Below are 22,405 nucleotides of genomic sequence, written 5' to 3'. Positions count from 1 at the left end.
CGACAGTACCTGCAAATAATCACCTCAAACCAACACTAATCACCAGTAACTACCAATGCTGGTTTCTGCTAACTACCATTGCCAGACAATGCCTGACAGTGGAAGCCAGATGATTTCATTTTGGCCATGGTCGCCAGTACCCACTATTTGGGGATGGGGTGTCCTTTATCAAATCTGTTCTGGCTTTGTGTCATACTTCTACCAAGCAACACTGGTCCTGCTAGCTTTTTTGAATATTTTAAGCTGTTATTTATTTTTTTTTTTTTTCATTCTTACTGAATATTTGTTTATTTTTTTCTTGTCAGGATTTATTGTTATATCTTTTGCAATTGGTCCAAGCTCTCAAATATGAAGACTACGAAGAGATAAAGAAAGGCTTAGATAATTCTCCTCCTCGGACAGAACCTTCAAATGTAATGGAAGGAACTGTAATGGATCGGGAAAGGTAAGATGGAATATGTTAGTGCGGTTTTGCTAATTTTTAATTTCGTTGCACAACTTTAAAAGTTAATATCTGTCCAGCTTTCTTTGTTATGAACAAAAAGAAAAACAAAATGGCTAAACGGTTTTGTCTGTTTGCTGACTACACTCATCAAAGAAAACATTTTATTACCTTAAAAGTGATGAACAGAGAACTAATGGCTCAAAAAAATGCGACAAACTGCAATAGAGTGAAATTAATGCCCAAAATACTAGAATTGTTAATAAAATTCACAATCTTTTCTGCAATCCAACCATATTTAGTACAAATAAACTTCATTCTATGCCTGACTTGTCCACCAAGTATTATTCATAAATGTCTAACAGTTTTTCAACATATTTTATAGATTTTATTTTTCTTGAAATCAATCATCTTAAGAAAGTCTTTGAATAAAAACAAAACAAATATTTGTGTATTTATGAAGTATGATAGCAATGCAGAAAAACCAGAATAGTGGAAGAAAGTATAAATAAAAACCAGCAGTTAAAGACAGTATTTGGATTATGAATCTTTGCAAAATATATTTATTTTTCAAAAGATCTTTTTCATAATTATGGGACTTATTGCTAAATATTAATTAAAAATATCCTACATGGTGTAAAATTTTTGATAATTTAATGAGTGAACTTCCCCTTCTTAAAAAGAATGCAAAAGCCACACCATCAAGCAAAGTTAAGAATTTAAGATTGCTGCCCTACTGAAGAAATTAGAGCCTTGCAGCTGGATAATAGCAGGAGAGCAGCACAGGAAAGAACACTATAAATACTATAAATCTAATCAATATTTATGTTGGTTAAATTATTGCCACAACAATTTTCTACAGGTGAAAACATTTGGATAGTTTTAGTCATTTATTATTAAAATCAATAGTAAATTGCCACTATCCTTGCAAAATCAAACATATTTCAACATGTATGGATACACAAATATTGTTTTGTATAATCCAAAAAAATATTAGGTCATCATCCAATCAATATCACTCATGTGCAAACATCCTAAGTGTAAAAATAAACGAGTTCATAATAGAGTATGTTATTTAATTACTTGGAATTCAGTATTGAGATGAGTAATTTGTATTATTTATTCATTGCGGACTATTATCCTCATCTTTATGTAGTTGTTTCATGACATTTCGGCCAACTATTCCTCTGGTCTTCGTCAAGTGGTAGCCATGATGGAATATGAACTCCGAATCTACTAATTGCTTCCTCACCAATTACTGCTTTCCATAGTTGTTGTCATCTCACCACGGTTTGGCCAGCTAAGCCTGTGGCCAGCTTTGGGTAGGATTGAAACTGCTATCTTCAGACAATGCTCACCAGGAACTGTAGATTTACATTTAAATCTAAATTACATGCAATCTCAGATCAATATCTTGTAATTGTATGTTGATTAAATGTTATATCTTGAGTTATGATTTTTCTAATCATTTTCTTTTGTTTTCTTATTTAATTATTATCATTGTTATTTATTTATATTATATTTTCGTGGTATTATCCAGTGCTTAAAGGTGCTAAATCATTAAAGATCTATGCTGTATTAATACATTGTAACTTTGTGTCTTTTTTTATCTGTATATATATATAGAGAGACAATTCTGAGGAACATATGCCATTATAATATTTGTAGAAAAGACTAACAACATCACGCCTGTGAGAGAGAGGTTGCAGTGAAGAAAAAGTGTGGGGCCAATGAAATTACGGATATGTTTCTGCAATTAATCAAGAATCTTCAAATGGAACACAAATTTATCAGCCCAAATATGATAACAGTACACCATTTATGGTTTGATAGTAGATTTGTAGAGATAGAGAAATGCTTTGGATGTGAGAAACTTTTTAGAGCAACAGACAGAACTGATTTTATGAAAAGCAAAATAGCAATGGATTTAATGTATGAACTCCAAGCAAGATTTGTATCAACTTTCATGTTCCTATATACAAAATAGATGGACAGACATACTCTCAAACAATCTTGTGCTTTCATTTTTCAGATCACAAAGTATTGATTCTTTCTTGGATGCGCTTGGTGGTGCATCTTCACGGCCAGATGAAAGCCCTGAAAACAAACTGGAAAAAGAAGTAAATATGTTTAAGATATCAAGTTAACTTGTGAGATTTTGAAAGTTGTACCTAAATAGCATTTAAGCTGATATGTTGATTCTGGCAGGCATCCAAATTTTCATTTTTTTTTTTTTATTGTACCAACATTATTGTCATTATAATTAAACAATATAGTTTATTGAAACAATTGGGATTTTAATATTAATATAGTATACTAGCAGTTCAGCCCGGCTTTGCTTGGGCCCTATGTATTGTTCATAACTTTATGTGCATATGTATATATATATATATATATATATATATATTAAAAAGTTTGAATCATGTCCAGGTAAACTACATCTAAAATTTAAAGTGTTTAGACCTAGAATTGGCAGAGGAGTTTGGTAGAGTATGCAAGGTCAACTCTTTCAACTTTAACCTCTTTGTAGCCAAATTTTTTCCCAAAAACTGATTAAAAAGGTTGCTACATGTCTGAATACCCTTTATGTAAAATTTCAAATGTTTAGACCCAAAATTGGCTGAATAGTTTGCTAAAGACCGCAAAGATCAAATCTTTTGAACTTTGAACCTTTGGCCGCCAAATTTTCGGGTAAAAAACGATTAAAAAGCTTGCCCTTTGTCTGAATACACTTTATGTAAAATTTCAAATGTTTAGACCAAAAATTGGCTGAGTAATTTGGTAGAGATCGCAGAGGTCAATTTTTTTTAACTCTAACCCCAATTTTGACCCCTTAACATTTATTGTTTTGAACTCAAATCAAATTAAAATGTTTGATCCATATCCAAGGAACCTACATCTAGAATTTCAAGTATTTACACCCAAAATTGGCAGAGAGATTTGGTAGAGTTTTCAAAGGTTAAATCGTTGAACTTTGACCCCTTGACAACCAAATTTTTGGCTGAAAACCGATTAAAAAGATTTTCCCAAATCTCAATACCCCTTAAGTCAAATCTCGAGTCTATAGACTGAAAATTGACAGAGTAGTTTGATAGGGAAATGTACACACATGCACACACAGAGAGACAATTTCACTTTTTATATGTATACTAGCAGGGGTGCCTGGCGTTGCCCGGGTGTAAAAGAAAAAAAAATAGTTTTGGGAGGCAGGTAGGCTTGAACCTGAAGCCTTCAGGTGAATAGCCTGATGACTTACCATGACGCTATGCGGGCAGAGAATTGAGGAAGGGTGAAATTAAACGTTTAAAAAAGCAGGTGGTTGAACGTCAACGTGTGGTTTTCTAGGTCAAACATCACGCCATTATAGTAGTAGTAGTAGTAGTAGAGAAAATGCATTCATAGCACAAATTTTGTAACATATTGTAACAAGTTGCTAAAGTAAAAGATATTTACGACCTCGCTCCGTAAATCTGACATATTATAATCCAGGGAGTATATAAAAAGTTCTAAGAAAGAGTGATCCCTTCGAGACCCCCCCCCCAAAGCCTTTGGTGGACATACGAAAAAAATGCACACACACAAACACGCACACATTTTCGCTTTTATCTATATATATAAAAGCGAAAATGTATGTATGTTTGTGTGTTTGTATGTCTGCTAAAACTTTTGACACACAAAACAAAAATTCACAAACTTGGTCTCATATGAAAGCCCCATCCTTCGCCCGACAAATATCGAAAAATTTGCCAAAAACGTTAATTTCTTCATCCTGAAATCAGCACTTTTCTACAGAGGGGCTCAGCAAAAACCGTCCTCTCATGACAAGATCGGTTCTATGCATGCGTCAGACGACGTCATAACCTGATTTAGTTTAAATATTTGAAGAACTGACACAATTTCATATACGTCGTGTTAGCTCACTTGGTTAGAGCGTTGGGTCATTATCTGGGTTCGAATCATGGTGTGAGATTTCTTTTTTTTTTTTTTTTTTCGATTTTTTTAAATTTAAATATTGGAGCAGGGTTATTTAAGCCAATTTTTCAACGTTTGTTTTTCTGTTTTTTTTACTTCGCTTATTTTAGGTTTTCATTAACACCCCCCACCCCGACCGACCCGGGTACGCACCGATTTTTTAAATTTTAATATCGAAACAGGCTTATTTAAGCCATTGTTCACGTTTTTTTTTTTTTGTTTTTATTTTTCAGATTATTTAAAGCAGTTTTAACGTTCGTTTTTCTGTTTTCTTTTTTGTTTTCGTTTTTTCGATTTTTACATTTAACATCGTTCGTTTGCCTTATGTTAGTTTTTTTTGTGTTTTTTTCTTATGTTTTGATTATAATTCTAAAGCTCGAACGTCCGGCCGACAAATATTGAAAAATGGGCAAAAACATTCGTTCCTTCATCCACAACGACTCGCTTTTTTACAGGAAGGGATGGAAAAAAATTGTATCTTCATGACAAGATGGCTTTACACATGTGTCAATATGCACAAAAGACTTTGTACATTGAACTTGTTTTAAATGTTATAAAAATCGACCTACTTTCATCCACCCATCTATAGTGCAATGGGTTAAGTGACAGCGTCATTATCTAAAGATTTCAGGTTCAATCCCAGTTATCAGATATACTTTTTTTCTCGAATTTTAAACAAACATTTAATATTGAAATGAGGTTATTTATACCATTTTTTTTTTCGTTTTTCGCTGTTTTTTTTGTTTTTGTTTTTTTTTCTTTTTTTTTTGGTTTTTGTTTATCCGATTGTTTTAAAGAAGTTTTACGTCCGTTCACTGTTTTATTTGTTTTGTTTTTTCCGATTTTTTAAAATAAGTTTAAGCAGGGTTATTAATTCGTTTATTCTTTGCCCTCCTCCCTACATACACACCGCCAAACACCCGGGCAACGCCGTCTTTTTTTGGGGGGAGGAGGTTTGTTTTTCCGATTTTTTTAAAGAAGTTTTACGTTCGTTGGCTGTTTTTTTTTTTGGGGGGGGGGTCCGAATTTTTAAGAAGTTCTTTAACCCCCCCCCCTCCCTCCTACACACACACCTCCAAACACCCGGGCAACATTGGGTACCCCCGCTAGTTATAGATAAGGCTTCCTTCAGATTTGACAGACTATGGATACTCACTGTAAGGGTGCCTGCGCGTGAAATTTTTCTCCTAGAGTTGTGCAATCTCTGACCATACCTCTCCTAAGTCAACATTGTTGAATACCAGTGGCAAGTGAAGTTTCAGGATGACTGGAAACAATGCCGAGATAAGTGGAAAACACCCACAGCACCTAGAATTCCCGTGTATATATATATATATATATATATATATATATATAGAGAGAGAGAGAGAGAGATTAGAACAAATTATGTAGTCTTGCCCAGACAACTGGTAAAATTTAAAATAGCTTATATTGGTTTTATGAAGAATAACAAAAAAAATAATTTCTTTTTTTGTATATGTTTAAAAATGTGCAAACAAAAATTATAAACTAAAATGACATCACCAGGTAATGCTATGTATTGCAAGTTTATTATAAACAATAATATATTTTGCAGACCTTTTAGATCAGCATTTAAAACTAATTAAATTTGAACACTTAGCTGTTAAAATTGATTTTTACAAAATTGAAATAAATACTCCTGACTAACCTGACAAACAGTGAAATCCCACTTTCTTACTGTAAAGGTTGCTAGATGCTGGAGAGCCTTCTATTCTAATAGTTTATTCCCTCAAATTGCTGGATTTTTTAATTGTATTAATAGATTTATGAAACCATTTTACATTCAATTCTTTTCTGAATAGAAATTAAAACAACATTAACAAAAATAGTTGTAGTTATATAATAATTTGATTCAATTAATAATTTAATGACTAAATGATGCCTAATTTAATTTATTTAAAAAATGTAATTTTGAATAAAAAACAAGACAAAAGGTATAGTTTAAAAATTATTTAAAAAAAAAAAAAGATTCCCAAGTAGTAAGTACACTTATATTAGGATAAATTTTTGAAAAATTACTGAACTGTAATAGTATACTGTTCAACCTAACAAATGTTGCGATCTTTCTATTGTTACTAATATAGTAAAGGATGGGTTATAAACATTACAGGGATGGTTTTAAATAAGGTAAAAATAATAGTTTTGTCCTGCTTCGCAGATTTTCAAATATCACAAGTGGTCTCAGTCCCTATCTACCATGATATTTGAGGGAATACTGTAATTATTTAACTTTATTATTTCTGTTTATTATTCAAATGCATTGTTTAAGTTCATTATTTAACTGCATTATGTAAGTACATTTTTTAAAATTCAATTATTTAACTATGTTATTTAAATACATTATTTACATCCATTATTTAACAACATTATTAAAGTTCATTATTTAACAACATTATTAAAGCGCATTATTTAACTATATTATTTTTGTTAACAATTCCTTTCAGATGGATTTGGCCACTTTTCTTATATCTCGCGCTCGGAATAACAACAAATTAGCAAATTACTTTTATTGGTAAGTCCTGCATATACTTATTTTTTCAGTTTCTGTAACAAAGCATCATTTTTAATATTTTTCATACAGTATATAGAGATTAGTTTCTCGTCCAGAATTCCTGCCTGTATTAAAAAAAAAGAAAGAAAAAAAATTTGTATGATGTATGTAGTAATAACAGAACAAAAATATGATATTCGAAAAATCACATTAAATAATGAAGTAGTTTTTTTACAAAGAAAATCAGTTTTAAGTGATTAAAAGTAATTAGTAGGTATTACAACATAAATCCCGCAAGTTTGAATTATTAAGTTATCTTCCTTTGTTTTTTTTAGATTGTTTTCAAAATTTTGTTATTTTAAAATAAAGCTACCTGATGATTTTATGTATTTTAGTTTTGTCATGAATATGTACATCATACAGAATTCTCTTTATTTTTGATTTTTAATATGGAGGAATTTTGGACAAGAACCAATGATTATAATAAAAAATATCAACAGAAAATAAATTGAGAAAAATTGTTGAATGCATTTTAAAAAATCAAATGTTTTGTTCAGATTTTTTTAATATTGTGATTGGTGTTCTCTGCTAATTAGTAGAAAATAGCTTTTTTTTTTAAACAAAAAAGCTAATTTCTATCAGCATTACTTCCATGTCTTTTTTTTATTTAATTAAAATTCTCAATAGTATTTAAAAATTAATTTATTAGATATGGTTGAGGTTGAAGGTAAAATATCAAAGAAAAAAACTTTCACATTTGCTTATTATTTTCCTTTCAATTATTACTCTTTTTATCTAAAACCTGATTGGAACTGGTTAAATATAAAAAAGCAAAAAATAGTGTGCTGTCTCCTCAAGCCATCTAGTATGTCACTCATCCTATTAATAGAAGGCTGCTTTTAATAACAAATAAAAAATAAAGGAACTCGTGTATAGAAATATCAATATAAACAAAAATAAATAGTGGCAGGCTGAAGTCCAGGATTGAAAAGGCCCTTCGACTCATTTATATACAAAGGCCCTTCGACTCATTTATATACAAAGGCCCTTCGACTCATTTATATACAAAGGCCCTTCGACTCATTTATATACAAAGGCAAGGAGAGGCAAACAATGGTGTAAACCTTCCTCTCTCTAGAAGTAACACTCCAGCCATGACCAAAGTCAACCAGGGTCAGTCATTAAACCTTGATGAAAAAGGTCCTATCTTCATAATTTGTAGCAACAAAAAATAAAAATAACAGGTTTAAATGCTCAGCCATGGTCTGTTGCTGAAAACAAGGTGCTGCTATTTTGTTACCATTATTCAAAGTTTGAAAAGTGGAGCAAAACATCAAATGAAATCCTGGCCAAGAAAATAAAAGAAGCCAACCTTCCTGAGGATGAAAAAAAATACACTAGATAGCATTGAAACAGTAATACTTGATGAAAACAGTAAATTAAATGTAGAAGTTGCAGGACCAACTCCTACATAACTTCTAAAATGATATATCATTAATGACAAATTTTTTGATTTTTTAGTATTTTAATCATTTTATACAGAATTAATTTTTAATATTTTGCAAGCCTTCTGTTTTGGTTGTACTCTTCTCATCCAATTTATTGAGGGGAGGCATAGCTATTAATTTATGGTAGCTTAAACCATTCACTAACTTTTGGCTTTGAATACTCGTCATCCTTATCTTTGCTTTGTCCATCTAAGTCTCAAATTTTGTGAACGTTTTATACTACAATAGTTTAATATAGAAACAAACAGCATTGTAACACCCTTGTAATTCTTAAAGTTTATGAGACTTTGAATATTCACTCCCAAAATTGATTTAAAAACAAATAAACACTAAAGTTTCAGAAGTGACTTGCTTATTTAAAAATGTGTGCAAGTCCTCCTCCAACACCCCTATCATGAAAAATACCAAAAATAAAAAAATGTTTGTGGTGTACATACCTGTGACAGAAAGAAAACATCATATTTCAAATATCAGGTAAATTTATGAAGTAGTTTTATTTAAAAAGAAAAAAAATGGCTAAACAACTATCAACTATCTTTTGACACCATTTTTGAACGACAAGGGAGATAATTCCAAATAATTCAAACTCTTGTTAGATTTTAGATGGCCATTCTTAACATGGAGTGGGAAGACATTGGAAAAACTTAAAATTCACTTAAAAATGATTTTCTTTATAAAATAAAACGACATGATCAATGTAAGTGATTTTCTTTCTGTTATGAGTATGTAAGATTTATTTTATTTTTATTTTTTTCATGGGGAAAGAGTTATGGACAAGTGCCAAAAAATGTTTAAAGCTGTTGTCATGAAGTTAATTATTGAAGAAAAAATGGTGTGCAAATATAAGTATGTTTTGTTATATTGCTTAATATTTGTAGGTATTTATCTGTGGAGGTTTCTGACCAAGCATCGACTGCCAAAGAAGGCGAGACAGAAAACAGCATGCACCTTTATGTAATGAAACGCTTTAGCCATGCGCTTATCAAGGTAACTGAGTTATCTTCTCTTTGCAGAACTCTTTCTTATTTTTTATAACAAAAGTGTTGTCAGATAACATGCACATTCAAATTTATTCTCATTTATTTACAGAGGATTTTCCCAAAATCAAAATCAAATTTATTGGCAAAAAATAGCAAAGTGCAACAAGCCATGTAAAAAAATGTGTATGTCTATACATCAGCTGAATATTTGTCGAACTTTCAACCTCAATATGAAAGGCATCATCACTACCTTTTATAGACAGGTTTATAAAGCAGTGATGCACAGAGAATGGTGCCTTTCTTCGAATGTGATGAAAGTGACTATGGCATATCATTTGCGGGGGTCCTGTGGAAACCATGATTTCATGTCGGGATGAAAAACTCCTCGAAAGATATATTTAAATTCTTGTTGATGATGTTTTACTCTATATTCTTGTCCCTACCGCTTATGCTTCCTTGTCGTCAGCTGATCAAGTGAGAGGTAATTATCCAAAGATTAACAGGCATGATGTATCCAGTGCTGTCGTGAACTGTTCAATCATATACAACTTGTTTTATGATGCAACAACCCAAACAGAAAAAAAAAAACTATCTTTACGGAGTTGGTTTTAAGAATTGATCACAAGACATATTGTAGTTGTCACACATGATATTAGATAATTGTTTAATCTTGTTGACTTCAAAAAGTGTCTGGCAATAAATAAGTAAAATAAATGATTCTTGTCCAAAATTCGCGCACATTAAAAAACAAAAATAAAGAAAAATCTGTACGTACCTGTGATAAAACAAAAATACCATATTCCAAAAATTACCTAAATTAATCAATTGGTTTTACTTTTATAAAGAAAATCATTTTAAAGTAATATCATAGGTATTACAATATAGATCTAGTAAGTATGAATTATTGTTGAATTTTTTTTTTTTTTTTTTTTTTTTTTTTTATTACATTTTCACCCCAAACAAGGCACATTGCCACTTTGGTGTAGGGGGCTACTATCAGGGGAAACATCTACTGGGGCACTATGTAGGGATTAGGGCAGCGAGATGTTGGTTCACGTTGCACTTGAACTTATGCATGTCAGTACAGTTGGGGAAGCAGTGACCTGGAATGGAATTCCAAAGTCTAGCAGTTCTGGGGAAGAAACTACTGGAGTAGAACGATCTTTTACATCTAGGGATCTCTACAGTGTGGGGGTGGGATTTTGCAGCTTGTCGGGTCTGTCGAGGGTGTTCACGTCGTGGGGGCACAAGTGCTTGCAGTTCTTCAGAGCATTCACCATTATAATACTTGTAGAACAGGCAGAGGGATGCAACGTTTCGACGATGGGACAGAGGCTGAAGTTTTGATGCCAGTTTAGGGCCTATCAGATTTGCGACTCTCTTTTGAACCCTGTCAAGGAGAGAGAGACTAGTAGCCGATGCACCGGCCCAAATATGACAGCAATACTCCATACATGGGCGAATAGTGGCCTTATAGAGGTACAGGATACTTTCGGGTGTTAGAAGTTTTCTAGCACGGTAGAGAGAGCCCACCTTCCTCGCAGCGGCCCTGGCAATGCCCTCGATGTAATTGTTCCAGCTCATGTTTCCTGTGAACGTTAGGCCAAGGAGCTTGAAAGACGTACTCTCAGCTAAAGAGTTGTTGGCCATTGCTATAGGTGGTAGAGAAGGTTTCCTGTAATTATTGAATGAAACCAGTTTTGTCTTGGTGGCATTGAACGTTACCATCCATTTTTGTCCCCATTCCACTACTGATTTGAGGTCATCCTCTAGTGTTTCTGCCATTACTTTAGATATATGTTCATTTGTTTTCCTGTCGTGCCTGCTATAGAGTGTGGTGTCATCAGCATATATACCCATCTCAGAGGCAATTTTATCGGGGAGGTCATTTATGAATATCAGGAACAGCAGAGGACCAAGGATAGATCCCTGGGGCACTCCGGCATTTATATTATATTGTTTAGACGTACGACCGTCGAGGACAACCTGGATTTTTCTCTTATCTAAGAAGGATTTAATTATGTTAAGTATTCTACCAGTGATACCGTAAGATCTAATCTTCCTGAGGAGACCCTCATGCCATACCCTGTCAAAAGCCTTAGATATATCTAGAGCTACCGCTCTGCCCTCTCCCGCTTTGTCCAGTGAATGGTATATGCGTTCAGAGATTACAGTGAGGATGTCTGCCGTGGAACGGGCTTGTCTAAATCCATATTGATGGTCGGTCAGAAGTTTAGCATCTGTAAGGTGCTGGACTAGAGCATGGTTAATTAAGGTCTCAAATATTTTGGCAAAAAGTGGGAGGAGGCTAATAGGGCGATAATTTAATGGGTCAGTTCTTTCGCCAGAATTCTTGAATACTGGTACCACAGAAGCAGTTTTCCAGCAGCTCGGAAAGCAAGATTCATTAAGGCATTTGTTGTAGAATTTGGAGAGAACTGGAGCTACTTCGGCTGAGCACTTTTTTAATAGCACAGCTGGGATGAGGTCGGGTCCACATGCTTTGGAAGTGTCAAGGTTTTTTATGATAGCATGCACCTGAGCAGGGGTGATTTCCAGATCGTCTAGCTTGGCGTCTGTCCGCATAGGAAAGTCAGGTAGGGGGTGGTTTAAAGGGTCCAGTGTAGAGTTGGAGGCAAACCGACTGGCAAGCATGTTAGCCTTCTCGGTTGCTGAGCAAAGAACCTCGTGATTGTTGGTTAGTGGGGGAAATTATCTCCATTGTTTCTAATTGACAGGTAAAACAGTCTATACATTAGCTGAACCTCATAAACTTTAAACCTCATAAAATTTGATTTTCTTATTTGCAACTAGAACTACTTGATCAATTCACATGATTTTTGGAATATGATATTTTTAGATTCATCATAGATATGTACATCATGCATGTTTTTTTATTTTCATTTTTTAATCTGTGGACAAGAATGAAATAAATATTGTATTACAACAAAGAAAAAAGACTGCGATGCATTTTGGAGAATGTATCTAAAAAATAACTTGTTGTGTAAATAATGGAATCCAATAAAAAGTTTTCCTAAAACTTTTGTCAACACCACAACCATGCTGGAGCCATTGTGTGTGTGTGTGTGTTGATATTTGCAACAACTGCTAATTCTTTTCAAAATGGTTCAATATTTGCATTTCTGTCGGTCTCTGTTTGATTTGTGACAGCTGTGAACTCATTACAAAGTCACTTATGTTGTATTTAATTGACATTTGATTCATTGCAACAATTTTTTAATATGTTTATTTTAATGTTGAAAGTGAAATTTTTTGAAAAGAATGTCATTCTAATTGAATTTTAATTCTAATTGAATTATATATTTTTATTTATAATTTTATTTTTTTAAAGCAAAAGGTGTGTTAAAAAAATTTGATTGGATGAATTAAGAATACAAAATAACAAATTCTGTTCTAATACAACATGACATCTTGGAAACGCACAATTGCAGTCTTAGTTTTTTGCAAACCAGTGCATTGTTTTTTCACTTTATTTTTTGTTTGCTCTTCATTTTCTTCACCATGATAATGCACCTGCTCATAATACCCTAAATATCCAGCAGTTTCTGATTGTACTGGAGTAGCCTCCCTATTGACCACAACTCAGATTTATTCGATTTGAAACTTTCAGATTTGCAGTTTTGTTTATTTTTTTTGTCAGTGTTGACACTGCAAAGAAGACATTTTATAGGATTCAAAGATAAAAGCAAAAGTTACTTGGATTCCTCAAATTTCCTATTTAACCCGACGGACACGAGTTCTGCTAATATATAGTGAAATTATATAAACATCAGAAAAGGCCTATGCAGATTAATCTACGTTTTGATGATCTTATTCATCTCATCAGGAGGTTAACAATAACTTAAAAAAAATTAAATGAAAAGCTAATGTACTTAAAGAAATTAAAAAATAAAAGAATAAAAATAATATATAATAAAAAGTAAAATTTATAGAAAAGATAAATAAAAGAAAATTATTTGCATAGATGACCTTCGACGAACTGAGGACAATTAAAACATATTGTGTCTTCCTCTCCGTCTAATGAATTTGCCAGACATACATACAAAACCCAATTTTATTCTTTCTTTCCCTTCTGACTTTCAGTAAATTATATATATATATATATACTAGCAATATTACCCAGCCTTGCTCAAGGGTTGCTTTGATGCTTTTTTTGCTTAGATTGATCTGTATCTTTGGTAATTCCAATATATTCTTTTTTTTTTGTAATCCTAAAATTATTTTAGTAAATTTTGGTTACATTGACACCTTACTGATCAATGTAGCTCCCCACATAGTGGATGCAACGTGCCAGCAATAATCCAATTTCTCTGATTTGTCCCCTTAGCAGCTATTCTTCCAGCTCAAAACCAACTACTTTGGCAAAGTTTTGGGGGCCATGATTTCTTTAACCATAATGCGAAAGAAATCACAAGATCAACAACTATCTATTCATTGCAAGAATTTATGTGTTTGTCACTGTATAGTTCTACGATTAGTCAACTTTGTTGAAAAATTCCTTATCTTATGTTGCCGGGCGTACTACTTGAGCTTGGTTGTCGAGGCCTATGTTTTTTTAAACTGACATATAAGAAACTTCTGAATCACATTTTTACTTAATATCTGTGTAGACTGTTTTGCAATTTCTTCAGGATTAGTTGCTTGTTCAATGGATGTTCAAAAACAGAAACATTTACTTTTGAAATGCTAAAAAACACGTAACTTTTCAAATTTTATAAAATTCTTTGCAATTAATGAAAAAAAATTAAGAAATTTACGTGCGGAGTTTGAACCTACAAACCACGTCATGCAAAAAAACAAAACAAAAAACATACTATCAACTTACCCATAGTAGAATTTCCACGGCCCGTTGTTCTATCATTGTTGCTAAATGATGACATAGAAAAAAATGCCTTTACTGATGATAGATAAATTAAAATAACAGTTTTCATTATCGATTATCGGTAATTATCGGGTGTATTCTGAGACAAAACTTAACTAAGATCACTCTCAGACGTATACACTAAAGTTCTGTAAATTTTAAAGAAAATCTGTTCAGCCATTTCGGAGTCTATTAGGAACTAACTCTCACACACACACAGACACAGTTGCATTTATATAATTGTAGAGATATACACATACACATATCAGGTGTATCTAAAAAATAAAGGAATTAAGTGTGTTGTGTGAGCTCTTGGCAAATTAGGAATAAACTGATACTTTTGTATATCCTTTATCTTCACCATGACAGTGCATCTGCTCACACAGTTTGGGAATCCAGAAGTTCTGGGACAAGAAAAATATAGCCATACAAAAAAAATTTCTTTATTCACCTGATTTTTTTCTGTGCGACTTTTTTCTTTTCTTCAAGCTCAAAGGTATCATCACTTGTTTTTGATTTATGTGGAGACCATCCAGATAAATACCATCCAGATAAATACCATCCAGTTAGCTGTGATGACAGAGCTGAAAGGTTTAAGGGGTTATGATATGGCTTTAATCTCCCATTTGAATATCAAAATATTTCAGATTTACAATAAAATTTCATCCACATTTATTAGGTACCTATTAAAAAATACTTCAAATTTCAATTTCTTCTTGAGAATTTTAGACATTTTCTAGAATCAAAATCATGTAATTGATTTTGATAAAAAAATGGAATATGTATTGTAGACATAAGGTTTAGTACATTCAATCTTTTTATGAACTGTTATCCTCATTTTCATTGCTGTTGTTGTTTCACCACATTTCGGCCAACTCGGCGGAATAGGAATGCTGAGTCAAGACTAATTGTATCACTGCCTTCCTTAGTTGTTGTCTCGCCACGTTTTGGCCAACTAATCGTCTGACCTGCTTGGGTAGGATCAAAACCACTATCTTCAGACAATGTTGACCTGGAAATGTGGTAAAATGAAGATGAGGATAACAGTCCACAGAAAGGATGAAGGCACAAGTTATGAAACTTCTTCTCAAAGAATTCCAAAAATAAAATAAAAAAATAAATAAAATAAAAAATTAACAATAAAGTTTAGTAGCATTATATTATGATTGAAATCTTTATTAAAGGAAATACCTTTCTGTTTTACTTTTCTCATATATTATAACAGTAATTTAAATAAAAAAAAAATCAATGAGATTGATAAGAGATGCCCAAAATGATTAATCCATAAAAAAAAACAAAAAAAAAACATGAATTTCAATTATAATGTATTAATTATATCGATTCAGTGTTGTCTGGGAGTCTTTCTATTTTCATATATATATTTATTTATTTTAAAAAACTTTTTTACCAAATTATTATGATTGCAACATAAAATTTTGAGAGTTAAATTTAATTCTAATGATATCATTTGGCCATTAAATCATTAATTGAACCAAATTTTTTTAGCCAATTGTTAATGTTGTTTAAATTACTATAAAATTATTGGGTATAAATAACTTTCAAAACTTTCACTAAATAACATTTTAAAGCCAAAAACGACTTTCTCTTCAACAGTTTAAATGCTTTCAAATACCAAAGCGTTACAGTCAGTCATTTGTTTTTGTTTTCAACTATTAACAACAAATTTAAATCGTTCATTTGTTTATGTAAAAAACAAAATTTTGTTTGCATTTAAAAAAATTAGACTTGATTCTTGTCTAGAATTCCACTGATATTAAAAAAAAAATAATAATAAAGAAAAATTTGTATGATGAAACGAAAATATCATATTCCAAAAATTATTTAAATTGATCAAGTAAATAAGAAAATCAAATTTTATCAGCTACAAAAAAGTATTTGTCTTGTCCGGCATTTTGAAAACAATCTTAAAAAAAACCCAAAACATAAAAAACAAAGTGAGATGACTCAATAATTCAATCTTGCAAGATTTATGCTGTAATTAATGCCTATGAATCAATCTTAATAAAAATGATTTTCTTAATAAAAATAAAACTACTTGATCAGTTTACATGATTTTTGGTATATGATATTTTCATTTCATCATAGGTACATATATTGTACACATATTTGTTATTTTTACATTTTAATATAAGGGGAATTTTGGACAAAAAACAATTATTTTTTAAATAGAATTTTTAATATTTCGTTTAGTGGTGCTATTGTATATTTTATTCAATAATTACTTGATTAATTGTAAAAAAGAAATAATACATTGTATGATTATCAAACTTATATTGATGCGAGAATAACAAGTGTTTCATAATTTTATTAACATAGGGATTATATTTTCACCTGTTTCACAGCAGTGTTAATTTTCTATTGATTTTAATTTTATAGAAAAATCATGGATTTGTACAGGTATTTGATTTCATGCATTTTGGTAATAAAATCCTTGTGGATGAAAAGATATTTCTTAAAATATTTTTAATTAAAAATTTTATTTTGGAAGATGCATGTTGGGGAAAAAACAATAATAACTTGATACAAACAAGTAAGCATTTTTTTTTTTTTAGAAAATACTTGTAATATGGACCCTAACTTGATAGTTGTCACCAGTTTTAGATCAGTGCATGCTGTAGGACCTCCAGAATGTGCTCGATAGTATTATATGAGTGCGGGTGTCTAACTTTTCATATATCTACACCGACCACCCACAACAGAACAAAATGTAATTGAGCCCCCCCCTCCCAGTTCTTTTCCCCTCTACATCAGTACCACTCTTTACCTCCTTACCCTCACCTTTAGAATTTAGTTTATTTTTTATTATATTAAAAAACAAAACTAAAATATATATGATGTATGTACCCCTGATGGAACAAACATTTAAATCGTTTTTCTTTATAAAAAATAAAAGTATTTGATCAATTTACATGATTTTTGGAGTATGATATTCTCATTCCATCACGCATATGTACACCATAAAGATTTTTCTGCAGTTTTGTTGTTCATGTAAGAGGAATTCTGAACAACCACCTGTTTTTTCATCTTTTACACACATTCTGTGTTCTAAAATTTATTTTCCTTTATTTTTTTCTCGATTTTTAATAAAAAATTTGTTTCACCATTAACTACTATCAGCTATAAAAAAATTTGTTTCACCATTAACTATTATCAGCTATAAAAAAATTTGTTTCACCATTAACTATTATCAGCTATAAAAAAATTTGTTTCACCATTAACTATTATCAGCTATAAACTTCCTACGTTAAAAACCGTTATTTTCTTGTTTTCATGCTTTCATTCTTAGCGCTTACCTCCTCTGCGTGTTTTTGGGGTCAATAAGTACATTCCTATCGGTCACTGTATTTTTATAAAGATTTGAGTATTCTCCATAATTTATCATTAGTTTTGTTGACTGAAGATGGAGTTATGAGGTGATTCCTTGATAAGTTCATGTAATTTTTGGAATATATTTTCATTTCATTATAGGTATGTACATCATACACATATTCATTATTTTACTTTTTAATCTTGCTGGAATTTTGGACGAGAACCAATTATCATATAAATATGAATGACTAATTGAATTTTCACTGCATAGTATGTCTCCATGCTTTAATTAACCATAATCTGTTTTAATTCCTCTCAAACTGCTACACAACTATTTTAACATAAAGTAGAAGGACACCCATCCTAAGACACAGGTCCTTGGTATGACCTTAAAAACACCCAGTGGTGAGGCCCCAGTTAAGGACTGTGGGGAATGCGGATTTGCATCATAGGTTACCATTGTTTCCAGGTCCACTTTGGCCCGGAGTGATAAAACCTTTTCGACCATCTAGTGTAATCAATTCAGCCTGTACTAGCTTGCTAACCAAAACTTCACCAAACATTGATGTTATTGTTTTTTCCTTTCTCTTTGCAAAACTCAATCATATTCTGCAAAAAAAAAAAAAACAGAACTAAAAAAAACATTTTTCTTTTACAAAACAATCCAACCAAACACCAATAATAAATATTTGAAGATATAAAGAACATGAAGCATAAAAACTTTTCCCAAATTATTGAATTCGGCAATAAAAACAACAAAAATTGTTGATTGCCATTAAACAAAAGCAACCGACCAAGGTTGACCGGCTTATACATGCAGCTGGGAACTGCTTGTGAATTTGACATTTCCTGCAAATTTTCTTTCTTTGGAGGAAGTCATGATAGCTCACCGAGGGGTAATACCGCACCAGATAACCAATCAAAACAGATTCTTTGAGTTAATTAAGGAATGAAGTTGCTCAATAGTTTTGCACCCATTTTATGTCCATTTAGAAAGATTAAAATGAAGATATGTTCCTCAACCTTATGTCCAGAATTCTTATTTCAATTTTGATCCATTCCATGATTTTGATTTTAGAAGAATGTCGGACCTTAGCTTAAAGGATTTCTTTAGAAGAAATTAAAATTCATGAAATCTTAATTGGTATTTAATAATTATGGATAAAATTTAATGCAAATCTGAAATATTTGAATTTTCCAATGCGATGCTGTGTACATATTATGCAGTTCTAACAACCCTTTAAAATATTCCAACCAAAATGAAATTGCTTGATGGTTAAAATTTCATAAAAATCCGAGGTATTTGAATTTTTACAAAGAACTTCCAGAATCCTCTACCTCTTTTACAGATTAAACTAAATATAGCCTACATTACTCACCCTTATACCTAACAGATATGTTCTAAAAATCATAATGATATATATCTTTTATTAGTTTAGAAGTTTACTTCACACACACACACACACCATAACATGGTTTTGTTCAAGTCCAATGTCAGCAAATATTGAGCCATTTTTTTATGTTTTCAGTTTTGTCAATTTCATCCATTGTTTTCAATCATCTCATACAAATGTTACATCACCTAACTGATAATCCCATTAGTGCTTATCATTGAGTGGTTTTTGGTTTTCATAAATGGTGATTAAAAAAAGGTGAAAGTATATATTTTCAAAGCATGTTTTTTCTGAACTTTTTATTAAAAAACTGACAGAATTATTTAAAAAATAATGCTCCCTGATGAATATTTTGGTATTTTGAATATTTCAATTCAATATTTCTCAACTTGTGGTGATTTTGCTTATAATTTGATTTGCAATCATTTTTATTTATTGTCTCTTATTATTTTGATCAATAATTTCGGTTCTACGTTTAATCAAAAAAGATATTTTTTTCAATTATACATTCATATGTATAATTGAAAAAAATATCTTTTTTGATTAAACGTAGAACCGAAATTATTGATCAAAATAATAAGAGACAATAAATAATATTCTATCTCCAGTTGCATACCTCTCAAAAGGGAAGGTTAATGCCTGGGAGGATGGTCTCATAAAAACAGAAAAAATATTATGTTACACATTCCTGAATAAAGCATTGAAAGATAATAGTATAGTTTCTGCTTCAGGCAGAAAGATATCGAATTTTTATTAGTAATATATATATATATATATATATATTGGGACACTACAACCTTTATTATGTACTATTTGAGTATCCATGGTTTGTCTCCCTTAAATTAAATCTGCTTTTTATATCCCATTTCGCCTCTCATCATTTTCCCTGTTTATTCCATTGTACCCCTACAAGACCTGCACTCCTTTTTTATGTAGCATTATCTAAACATCTAATTCTATTTTTTAATTTTATTTCTTATTTATTTCCACTGGAAAAAGAACTTTGTATGTGTGCGTGAGTTCATTTTCTATGAACTCAAAATTGACTGAGCCGATTTTTATGAAATTTTACATGAAGGTATGCTATGTGCCTGGCAATGTTCTTAGATAGGATTTGTATCAGAATGTCTTTGATAAGGATCGATAATTGAAATAATTTGATGAAAGAAAGAACAGGCAATTTTGACCAAAGTTTAACACCTTACACAACCTAACACCACCAGTGCATCTGAGAAGTTTTATTGTCAAACAAGCCAAAAGGCTCAACATATAAAATCAACAGTAGGTTCTTTAATATGACAAGAATCAATTCAAAATGAATGTTTCTGTTTAAAGCAGAATTGCACCATGATACTTGACCTTTTCATTTTAACCTTAAATAGTTTTTATTTATTTATTTTTTATTATATTTTCACCCCAAACAAGGCATAGTGTCACAGTGCCACTTTGATGTAGGGAGTTACTATCAGGGACTTGAGTTGCAGGGATATGTAGGGAGTTGAACAGCAAGATGTTCACATTACACTTGATCTTATGCGTGTCAGTACAATTGAGGTAGCAGAAAACTGGAAGGGAATTCCAAAGTCTAGCAGAAACTATTAGACTAGAAGGCTTTCTTACATCTAGGAATTTCTACTGTGTAAGGGTGGGACTTTGCTGCTTGTTGGGCTTATTTACGTTGAGAGCTAGTAGTTCGTCAGAGCATCCACCATTAAATACTTGTAAAACAGGCAGAGGGATGCCACATTTTGTTGATGAGACAGAGGTTGAGGTTTAGATGACAGTTCAGGACTTATCATGTTGGGCACTCTCGTTTGAACCTTGTACAGGAGTGATAGACTAGTAGTAGATGTACCAGCCTAAATATGACAACAATACTACATACATGGTGGCCTTGTAGAGGTACAGGATACTTTTAGGTGTAAGTAATTTTCTAATACGGTAGAGAGAGCCCACCTTCCTTGCAGCAGTCTTGTCAATGCTCTCGATGTATCTGTTCCAACTCATGTTCCCTGTGAACGTTAAGCCGAGGAATTTGAAAGAAGAACTTTCAGGTGATAATGTATCTTTAGCCATAGATATTAGTGGCTGAGAAGGTTTCTTATAATTATTGAAGAAAACAAGCTTAGTCTTGGCAGCATTGAATATGACCATCCATTTTTGTCCCCATTCCATTACAGATTGGAAGTCTTCTGTTTTTGCCATTTCCTTAGATATGTGTTCATTCGTTTTCCCTTTGTGTCTGTTATAGAGCGTGGTGTTGTTAGCAAATATACCCATCTCAGACAATTTTATTAGGGAGTTATTTATGAATATTAGGAATAATAAAGGTCTTTCACAAGAATTCTTGTAAACTGGTACCACAGAAGTAGTTTTCCAGCAGCCAGGAAAGCAAGATTTGTTAAAGCATTTGTTGAAAAGTTTAGAGAGGACTGGAGCAACCCCAACAGAGCAATTTTTAATAGTACAGCCAGAATGAGATTGGGTCTACATACTTTTGAGGTGTCTAACTTTTTTATGATATCATGCACCTGAGAAGGGGTGATTTTCAGATCATCTAGTGTGGTGTCAATCCATAAAGGAAAATCAGGGAGAGAGTGGTTTGTTGGGTCCAATGTAGAGTTTGAAGCAAAGCGATTCGCTAGCATGTTAGCCTTCTTGGTTTCTGTGCAAACAACCTCATGATTGTTGGATAGTGGAGGAATTGTTGATTGCCCATTCATTATTTACTACACTGTTGTAGATTTTCCAGAAATCACAAGTTCCTAATTTCTGTGCTTCGATGCGTTTTCTGGTGGTTTCGGTGTATTCTCTCTTTGCTGTCGCTATTTCTTTCTTACAATTACTTCTAGCTTCAACAAACTTTTGTCTGTTTGTACTGAACTTATGGCGGATATATCTGCAGTATGCATGTTGCATTTGAGCAATGGCAGCTGCACAAGTAGAAGTAAACCATTGGGGAGAGTGAGGTTTGCTATAGAACTTCCGTGTGGGAACATGCGCTTCAATTGCTGCTTTAAACCATTCAGTGGTCTCATTTGCATACTGTTCAGCAGGAAGAGAAAAGATATTTCTATGCTTCAACCAGAACTTGCTCCCATACTTACAAAACTATTTAAGCACTGCCTTAAGGAGAAGTGCTTTCCGACTCCCTGGAAGACCTCATCAGTTTGCCCTGTATACTATAGCTACGGTATAACTGGAAATGTTTTCTCAATCATTAAATCATTTCTCTCCGATAGGCTCATAAGAGTAGTGGTAGATGGACAAAAATCGGAGGCCTGCAATATAAATGCTGGAGTCTCTCAGGGGTCAATCCTGCCCCCAACTCTCTTCCTGATCTACATCAATAACCTCCCTAAACACATACTTAAATCATTCGTTG

General features: G+C 32.1%; 1 protein-coding gene across 1 annotated transcript in view; it reads left to right on the top strand.

Moving 5' to 3' along the window:
• LOC145258266 (phosphatidylinositol 3-kinase catalytic subunit type 3-like) overlaps window positions 1–22,405 on the top strand; it is a 166,137-nt gene that overhangs the window by 107,954 nt on the left and 35,778 nt on the right. The window contains exons 10-13 of the mRNA XM_080116253.1: window positions 306–445; window positions 2,475–2,562; window positions 6,880–6,947; window positions 9,313–9,421. Of these exons, the coding sequence (XP_079972379.1) occupies window positions 306–445; window positions 2,475–2,562; window positions 6,880–6,947; window positions 9,313–9,421 (405 nt within the window). The remainder of the gene's footprint in view (window positions 1–305; window positions 446–2,474; window positions 2,563–6,879; window positions 6,948–9,312; window positions 9,422–22,405) is intronic.

This window comes from Euprymna scolopes, chromosome 33 (assembly GCF_053919585.1).
Source record: "Euprymna scolopes isolate OS-2025 chromosome 33, ASM5391958v1, whole genome shotgun sequence".
Lineage (NCBI taxonomy): Eukaryota > Metazoa > Mollusca > Cephalopoda > Sepiida > Sepiolidae > Euprymna > Euprymna scolopes.
The sequence above is the reverse complement of the archived record's forward strand: the minus strand, read 5'-3'. Positions and strand labels throughout refer to the sequence as shown.